The sequence below is a fragment of the Astatotilapia calliptera genome, chromosome 5 (assembly GCF_964374335.1).
Source record: "Astatotilapia calliptera chromosome 5, fAstCal68.1, whole genome shotgun sequence".
NCBI classification, from domain to species: Eukaryota; Metazoa; Chordata; class Actinopteri; order Cichliformes; family Cichlidae; genus Astatotilapia; species Astatotilapia calliptera.
In genome coordinates, this window is record NC_137426.1 from 27,688,407 (window position 1) to 27,697,638 (window position 9,232).

The 9,232-nt window shown below is 42.7% G+C and overlaps 1 protein-coding gene across 3 annotated transcripts; it reads left to right on the top strand.

Annotated features, from left to right (window-relative positions):
* Window positions 1-547: 547 nt before the first annotated feature.
* On the top strand, window positions 548-8,202 carry zbtb49 (zinc finger and BTB domain containing 49). 3 transcript variants are annotated; one of them, XM_026168594.2, is made up of 8 exons: window positions 548-3,000; window positions 3,334-3,534; window positions 3,624-4,732; window positions 4,834-4,880; window positions 4,949-5,040; window positions 5,423-5,505; window positions 5,676-5,837; window positions 6,975-8,202. In XM_026168594.2, the coding sequence occupies exons 2-8, from the start codon at window positions 3,383-3,385 to the stop codon at window positions 7,691-7,693; spliced, it is 2,364 nt and encodes a 787-aa protein (XP_026024379.1). In that variant the 5' UTR covers window positions 548-3,000; window positions 3,334-3,382; the 3' UTR covers window positions 7,694-8,202. The 3 variants fall into 3 exon arrangements, with proteins under 3 accessions (XP_026024379.1, XP_026024378.1, XP_026024380.1); XM_026168593.2 differs by lacking the exon at window positions 548-3,000 and having other exon boundaries at window positions 3,022-3,534; XM_026168595.2 differs by lacking the exon at window positions 548-3,000 and having other exon boundaries at window positions 3,023-3,534; window positions 4,967-5,040.
* The last annotated feature ends 1,030 nt before the right edge of the window (window positions 8,203-9,232 follow it).

A 9,232-nucleotide genomic window follows, 5' to 3' on the forward strand; every position in this document is an offset into this window, starting at 1 on the left:
ACAGGGAGAAAGAATGAAAGAAAGAGAGGGAGAGAAAGAAAACCAAAGGGGAGAAGAGACGGTGAGAAGGGGGGAAAGAAAGAAAAAAAAAAACCAAACAACAAAAAAAAAAAACACCTGGGTCACCTGTATGGAGAAAAAAAACAGAAGAGAAAACAAACAACAAAGAGCAACATAATTTAAAAAAAAAACGGCACCATCACAATAAACTAGCTAGCAGTAGATATCAGTAGATACTAAATAATATACGATATTGTGCAGCACGCAAGATAGAAAGCGCACAATGTGCTTTGAGGCAGCAGCCAAGAAAGCTGTAGTCCGCGTCTGTGAATACCCGTGTGTACACCTGTGTGGATCAGCATGCTTGCATTCCAAAGGTTTCTCCATGTAACGATCTGCTAGGGAGTGTGGGGGGGCCACAGCCCCGTCCTCCAGGGCATGAAGCAGGTATGGAGGAGATCAAAACTCCAGACATCCAGAGGCCCCCAGAACACAAGAGACCAAGGAAAACCAACAGAGGGGCAGCCGCGCCACTGTCCCAGTAAGAGCTGAGGAGAGTCCCAGATGAGGGCTCACTCAGCAGCCGCGGAGCAGAAGCCAGGGGGAGTTGCAGTGACGTGCCCGTGAGCTCCGCCGGCAGCCAGCTGTGCCTGAGTGACCGAGCCCCAGGCCGAGAGGCCGGGGACACCCCACCTCCGAAGTGGCCCGAGCGAGCCCCAGGCTCCAGGCCCCGATAAGCGGCCGCCAAGGAGTGAGCCGGTGTGTACCTGGATGCCCACCCCCAGACACAAAGAACCACCAACGCACCGACACCTGAGGGAGTCCGCCACTGGCAGGGGAAGTGGTGGTGGGTGGAGATAGGCCTCCAAACCTTGGAGGGCCTGAGATGTCCCCAGAGAGGTGCCGTCTGATACCCAACCTGACATATAGACACAGACATACAGGCACACACAGACACAAACATCCATTCCCACCCTCATGCTCTCATATGCACTTACTCCACACTCAACCAACGTGGAGACAGACATAAAGAGACGCTGTACACACGATCACACTCCCCAAGCGTACTCTACGAACCGGGTCTAGGTACCCTTGCCCCTGGAGGAGGGAACTGCACCCAGACCCAGGTGGTGTTACCCTTTTCCCTGCGGTGGGGAGAGGCAGACCGCCCCGGCTCCGCAGCAGCAGGGAGGCCCTACACTCCAGACCGCAGTCGGACGGCCAACTCCTCCTGGCCCCCCGCTCCAGCAGGCCGCAGAGAACGGGGGTGAGAGAAGACTCCAAACCTCCCTCCACCCGCTCATTGTAGTGTTGATGCATGTGTGTTCTAAGGTGCAATTGATCAATATTAAATTGATTAACCATTTCTTTATTCACAATGATCGATCCCCCATATTTCATGTTTTCTGCTGTGATTTCTGTAAAGGTTGCTGTGTCATCACTGCTGACAGTATCTGGATTTCTCGTGTTATTGTCTTTTTTGGTTTCTTGGTGGATTTCTATGGAAATCAGGCTCCAATTGTTAAGGCAAGACAATTTCTTAATCACCTTATATTTTTGGAGCATTTTTTTTCCTTGCAGCAACAAGTTTTAGCAGGGAGGGCGTCGCTGTCTGAGCAATCTGCCTGAAATTGCTCCCCCTCCTCTTTTTGGTTTTGTTTTTTGCCTAGTTTTGTTTTTTGGTGTTTTCGTATGGAAATCAGGCTCCAGTTGTTAAAGCAGGACAATTTCCTAATGGCCTTATATTTTTGGGGCATTTGTTCCTTGCAGCTGCAAGTTTTAGCAGGGAAGGCCACTGATTTTTTTTTTCCTGGGCAGGCCTCAGTGCTACACCTGCCAAATCCGAACACAGGTCCAACATGTTGCATATAGACTCTATAGTGGTGCGATCTGGGTGACCTGCCTGAAATTTCTCCCACTGTTCTTTTGTAATGTTTTTTTTTGTACTGTTCAAGGAGTTGCCACACAGTGTTTGCTGTGGCATTTTTCGGATTACTCGTGGCTGTGTAATCTTCCATTATGTTTGAATTTGTGCTTCTGTGTTGAGAATTTAGAGTCGCTTTGTTAAAGATAAAGGTTTTTGAACTTCTGTTCAGAGCCATATATGCTATCCCAAAGGCGTCTTGCCTTGTCTATATGAGAATATAGGCTCTGCCTTGTCTTTTGATCGTAACAGATCTTTATGTGCAGGTGAATGAATTTACCCTGACTAAAAGGACCATCTATTTGTTTTTGTTTTTTTCAATTTTATACAAATCTTTTGGTTGGATTTTCATGCCTGGCTTCAATCGAGTGGGATTCAAATTACCCCATTTACCTTAAATATGATATTGTTTGGAATGTTTCTGAAGGAAAAGAAAGTCAATTGTGGTGTTAATGTTCTATTAATCTTGTGTAAGCAATATATACATAAATGTCATTTTTTAAGACCAAACCAACCTTACTTCACTGGAAAAACGACCTGAACCTGTTATCTAAATCTTTGACTTTCGTTAAAAAGAAAAAGGCTGCATTTTTTGTTTCCTTTTCGGAAGATTTTGATTTAGTGAGTTAATATTCTGTTAACTTTTATGACCCCGTCTTTATGTCTTCTTTTTCTTCTTAAAAAGGTTGAAAATTGTATTTTCTGAATGTATAATATATGGTGCATTTTGTTTGTATGTTGATTTTGCTAATAAAAAAAAAAAAAAAAGGACCGTTTGGTCGCTACATTATTAGTCTTCCCTGTGCAAATGCAACCAAAGAAAAGTTCCGAGCAGGCTGGAAACGAGCCTCATGTAACCTTTTTTTACAAGTATGAACCACGTGGTTACTTTTAGCATGTCCTCTCCTTACAGTGACTTTACCCGTTCCATTATTTAACACGGTATATCTGTATAATGGTTAGCGGTATTTATTAGCGTTTAGCAACTCGAAATGCAAGCTACACCAGGAAGTGACGTATTATCATGCCTGTCGAAAAGTGACCTATCATCCAAATAAAAGTTGGGATCCTTTAATGTAAGTTTGACCCCCATCTTTATGGGCTAAGATAATATATAAGTCACAGTACCGAGGAGCAGTTCTCGGTTGCAAATGTAATGCATTCGGGATTTTGTGCTCAATCGATTTACGCCGCTTAATAACATGGGTGGCTAGCGTAGCTTTGTAAAGCTTAGCAGTTTGTGTCCAATTTTTGCATGGGTGGTCTTGCTGCAGAGACACACTGGATTCTGCGCGGCTGTTGAATCCCATATGTTCGAAACTGCTCTTAGCGCTTCCTGGCTCGCTGGCAGGAGAAATGACATCTCTGGTTAATCACTCGTTGTTGTTTTTAAACTTGTGTCACCTTAGCTCGCTTTTTGATGAAGACTTGAGTGAGTGGTGGAGCCGCTGAGTAACCATGGACAGTTTGTCCAGCCACAGCTCCTACCTCCTCCAGCAGCTTCAGGAGCAGAGGATTCAGGGTCTGCTCTGTGACTGCATGCTGGTGGTCAAAGGGGTTTGCTTCAAAGCCCACAAAAACGTCCTGGCCGCCTTCAGCTCCTATTTCAGGTGCCATTATCTCGTTTGTAATAAACGTTAATCATACCGAGTTGCTTCAAGGTTTCCAGATGCATTAAGTATTACTCTGATCTTTTCAGGTCCTTGTTCCAAAATTCCCCCAGTCAGAAGAATGACGTGTTCAACCTAGTTATCCAGGATGTCAGTGGCATTGGCCAGATATTGGACTACATGTATACCTCCCATCTTGATATTAACCAAGATAATGTGCAAGCACTCCTAGATATCGCACAGTGTTTGCAGGTTCCGAATGTGCAGAGCATGTGCAATGCTTTCCTCAAGCCCTGTCCTCCACCAGTGGAAATGCCTTCGTTTTCGCTCTCAGGCATGTTGGGTTCAGAGCATGACTGCCTGCTTGGAAGCAATCTTCCTAACGATGTTGACCTGCCCTGTCCCTCTGAATCCCAGAGGCCTGGCTTCAGCAGTGACATGGACCACACCAGAAGGATGCCAATTTCTGTGCCTAACAGCAGCTCACACTGTGAAATGGGTAGCAGCTCTCAGGCACCAGTAGAAAAGCAGCTAGTTCATGGGTACAAGCTCCGCAACTTCTACAGTAAGCAGTACTTTAAACAAAGTGCAATACAGAGCAGTAGTGCAAATTCAAGCCAGGGCCCTTCAGTGGTGGAAGAGCAGCAGTGTCAACTTGTGATAAACCAGGCAGGCAACAGCACCCCCGTGAACTCAGGAAACACAGTTCAGCCTAATCAGTCTTCCATATCAGTGAGTGTGGACAGGAACCCTGACTCTTCTCTCACACCCTCAGATAATCTAAACACTCCTAACCCAGACTCCTCAATGAACAAGCCAATGCGCCCAAAGAAGGCCGTCTACCTGAAGAAATATAACTATCTTCGGTCTCAGAAGGCTTTGGAGGAGATGTGCACTGAATCAGTTATTGAACCTGTCCTTAGCTGTTCAAAGGAGAGCCTTCAAGGAGAGACAGTGGTCCAGGTTCAAGCACCAGAAGCTCCTGTAGAAGATAGCACTGCAGCCAGAGATGAGGTTGCAGACACAGCTGCAGATGCACAGCTTCCCAGTCCTCCACCTGTGAATGAAGAGGAGCAAAATCTAAAGCCTGTGCCGGAGACAGCTCAGCAATCGGGACACAAGCAGTACTGCTGTGAGGTGTGTGGGAAGATCTTCAAACACCCGAGCAACCTGGAGCTGCACAAGCGCTCGCATACCGGTATTTCCTGATTTTAACGGCTCTAGAATCACACATTTAAGGTTGAATTATAGGAATGAATTATAATGCTCTTAGGCATAAACTGATCTGTTCTGTTATAGGCGAGAAGCCCTTTCAGTGCAACGTTTGTGGAAGAAACTTCTCACAGGTATTTTCTTTTGTGCTCTTCTAATGTAATAGTTATTCTTAGATGTTCATATTAAACTCAGATGTCAGACGGATTCTGTCTTACAGGCTGGAAATTTACAGACACATTTGCGGCGTCATTCTGGGGAAAAACCATACATCTGTGAGCTGTGCGGGAAAAGGTAAAGTGACTTGGATTGATCTTCATTTGTCTTCTTTTGCCATCTCCCTGTCTCTACTTTAAGCATTTTCTTGGTTTAACTGAGTTTGCCTTTACTAAGACAAAAAGTGCTTCCAAAGTTTTCCCAGGCTTGTTAATATTATTCTATCACTTGTTCAACTTCACACATAAATAATTGTAGTTGCATAATAACACACTAATGAGGAACTGCTGTGAGTAATTAACAAAGTGAAAGAAAATATAATTTTCTTGCCTAGCACATAATATACTATAATATCCAATAAATATATGATATGATATTTTCCACTTACCATATAGAGATATAGAGATATCAAAACTGATGATTTCTTTACTGTCCTTTATTATACATCTGTGTTTTCCAGCTTTACTGCATCAGGGGATGTCCAACGTCACAAAGTGGTGCACACAGGAGAGAAGCCACATCTGTGTGACATATGTGGCCGAGGTTTGTGGCATCTCTCAGCACGAGCAATAATCTCAGTCAGTCATTTGATAATACAACAATCTGAGAATTTGTAATGTCTTGCTGCTAAAGTGAGCTCCTGCTGATGTTTAATAGTAGCTTGAACTGCTTTTATTGAGAAATGCATTTCTTGTTCCTTGTTAATTGTTCAGGATTTAACAACTTGAGCAATCTAAAGGAGCACAAAAGGACTCACGCGACAGACAAGACGTTCACCTGTGACCAGTGTGGAAAGTCCTTCAACACGCACAGAAAGCTTCTGAAGCACAAGGCCCGGCATGCTGGGGAAAAACCTCATAGCTGCGCCACCTGTGGTAAGTTATAATGTCACAATCTATTTAAAAAAATATTTTTAAGAGTCTACAACAGGCCCAGTTATTTAACATAACTTTCAGCAGTATTTTAGTAATGGAAAATCAAATCTATTCTCAGGTTGGAATAATAAAAAATCTGGATTAGAAACTTCCTAGCAGCCAAACTGTTAGGTGGAGCTCGACACTGGTTGGTTAAATAGTTCCCATTTTTGAAAACAAAAAACAGCAAAATGCACAAAAAAGAAAAAGAATATTCAACTGCTAGTATTGTATTTTGAATACTTTGTAAGGTCACTTTAAGTACTTTTAGTGCAGTTAAATCAACACATTTTAGGGTCAACGTGACAGAAATGCAGATGTGATATGTGAATGTGAGATCAGAGGTCTAATTTGACACCATATTTGGTAGCAAACTTTAATGTGATATTTAGAATCCCCATTTACCCGTATGATTTCCTAAATATCATCAATACAAACAATGGCTGTAAGAAACATCGTTTTAAGTAGCTCTACATACAGTAGCCTTATTATTATCACTTTGACCTTTGACGTAGATTAATCTTTTGACCTTAAAGGAGAGGTCAGAGGTCAGCTATGATATGATATTTTTAATACTGTTATTGTTCATCTATATGCTGACTATACCCACCAAACTAGTTATAAGTCTTTTTATACATTTTCAACCAACAAATCATTCAGTTGACCTTAAAGACCTTTGTGGAAGTAAGCATAATTTTAATTCATAACATAACGTAGGTTCCTTGATGGATGTAATTACCATTAACAATGTACAGTTTTGCCACAAAGGTAGACCCAACACCAAAACAGCAGCTGTCTGTTTCCTTCACAGACATTGTTTCAGTCTTATAGAGCCACATTTTACAACAATTTGTACTGACACACTCGGAATCGACACTACAACCAAGGTTGTTGCAATATTATTACATTAGCTAACAAGTCCAGCTGGTCTTGGAATGCAATGGAAAGCCAAAAGTGTAAATGGCATTTACCTGCATATTCTTTAAGGCTCTTAAAGCTTGTTTTTCTATGACAGCATTTTTTTCCCCATGTTGTCATTGTTTAAACATGATGTGCACACGGTGTTATTCATTTGAGATTTCTTATGAATTAATACAGGGAAGTGTTTCATTGGCTCAGGAGACCTACAGCGTCACATACGGTCACACACTGGTGAGAAACCTTACATCTGCAATACCTGTGGAAAGAGCTTCACCCGGTCTGCCATGTTGAGAAGACATAGCAACATGCACTGCAAGGGGCCTCCAGTTGAGAGTCAGGTCACTGTCAACTCTGAGCAGACACATAGCGCAGATGGCGGCACGTCATTACCCAAAGCTGTCAGCCACAGTAAACCTGCTGCTGCCAGTGAGCAGCATTTCTCTGCTATGATGCCCCACACAGAGTTAGAGAAATCCTCAGCGCCGGCTCCTTCGCCATCACAAGCAACACCACATATAGAGACTTCACCTCCCAGCATTCAACTGAGCCCAGGATCTACCCCGCTTCCAGAGCTGCGCTCCCTGGTTCCCCATCACCTCCTTTCATCCGGCCACCAGGAAAGAACTGCAACCCTATCTGCCACAGATCGTACGAAGCTGGCCAAACCCCACGTATTGCAGGAAGCGCCATATGGTCCGTATGTCGAGAACGGGAACATGCCAATGGATAGAGGCCCAGCGGGGAGGCCCTACCTGCCTCCTACAGACAATTACTGCAGTTCCCTCACAGGGACAAGCAGGCCCTATAGGTCCAGTGAAGGCCAGTTTATCTCTAGTGTAACTCTGTGGGGCCTAGCAATGAAAACGCTCCAGAATGATAATGACATGGAGCAGTAAGCATGTCATGTCACACAGCATTGCCGGATCAGCTACCCAGTGAACTTAAGTGACTTTTACTCAACTGAATCATATTTCTACCACCTGGATCATGAGGGACATCAAATCAGAAAGGACGGGGCCTTCTCTCTCGCTAGTCTGCTAAGTAGACCGGAGAGCAGCTAGAACAGCAGCTTGCTTGAGACAAATGATAAGCTGAGGGGCTGTACAAGACCCAGTATAAGATATTATCCTGAACTCTAAATCATGCAAAACTGAGGTCTGCAAGGCACCGACGTCACAGTGCAGCGGGTATTTTCAGGGCTCTGTGATTCAGTGGGGTTTATCGTTTGAAACTTTATTGTTCCAAATCTAAACATCCCAGGATGCATCATGCATCAGCTACATTCTTTCATTTGGTTTGTACTGCGCTGCACTTTAAGATGTAAAGAAATGAGCTTGTTAATGATTAAATATTTGTGCAAGATCTCTGTGATATATTTATGTAAGAATTAAAGACCTACCCTTTCTGTATTGTAATGTCTCAGTGTTATTTAAAAGGAAGACATTAACTTACACAGCATTTTAGTTTTTCCAGTGTTCACTGTGTAGCAGGCGAGTAGCTATATGGGGAAGATATATTAAATTTAAAGTTTAGGGTCAGCTAAGCAAATACTCTTTTGTTTTTTCTTCTTGTTTGTATAAAATGAAATATTAAATTGATCAAAAACACCACATGGAATAGCCTCCATCCCACGATTCTAAGAACAATAAGATCCATTCACATGAATAAGCAAATTTTAAGCTGTGCTAAAATTACTGGAAAACTGAATTTCTAGTGCTGTCAGCATTAGGTTACTCAGTGTGCCACTGGAACACACAATTCAGTTATCATTCACTCATGAATGTTTGCTTTATGATGTAAACTAAACACCAATTAGCAGATCCTCACTGTGATAGAATAATACTTCAGCTCGTCAAGCTTCGACTTCAAATGATAAATGTTTGTAACGGCAATGACAAAAGTAATCCTGGTCATCCGTCTGTTTCATAGTCATCTGTCCCTATAAATAACCCATTATATATGTGTATATAATTCTTTTTAGATTATAATGTCAACTGTAAAATTTGTGTATAACTAAGCTCTGCCCAAGTAGAAATGTATAAAGGTGCTTCATCCACAGCAGCAGCTTTACTATGAAGCAAAAGCCTGCAGTTGCAAGGTGCAATGCTTAAAGAGGACAACAGAGGGAGCTGTAAGATATATAACACCGGTGTTCTGAGAAACCATCCTACTCTGACAAATCGTCCTACCCGTTTTATAATTTTACGGTGACTTGTGACTAAACCTAACCATAACCATAACTATGGGCTCAAATTGTGGTCATAAATATTTTGTACTTGTAAATCAGGATTTGTATGTGTAAAAGTAATTTGTGTGTGTGTAAAAAAGATTTGTGTGTGGACTTAGCCAAAATATACGTGTGAAACTCTGCACTCAAGTTTCAAGTTACAAGTACGAATTTTGACCCCGTTTTTCTTCCATCTGATTGGCAAATG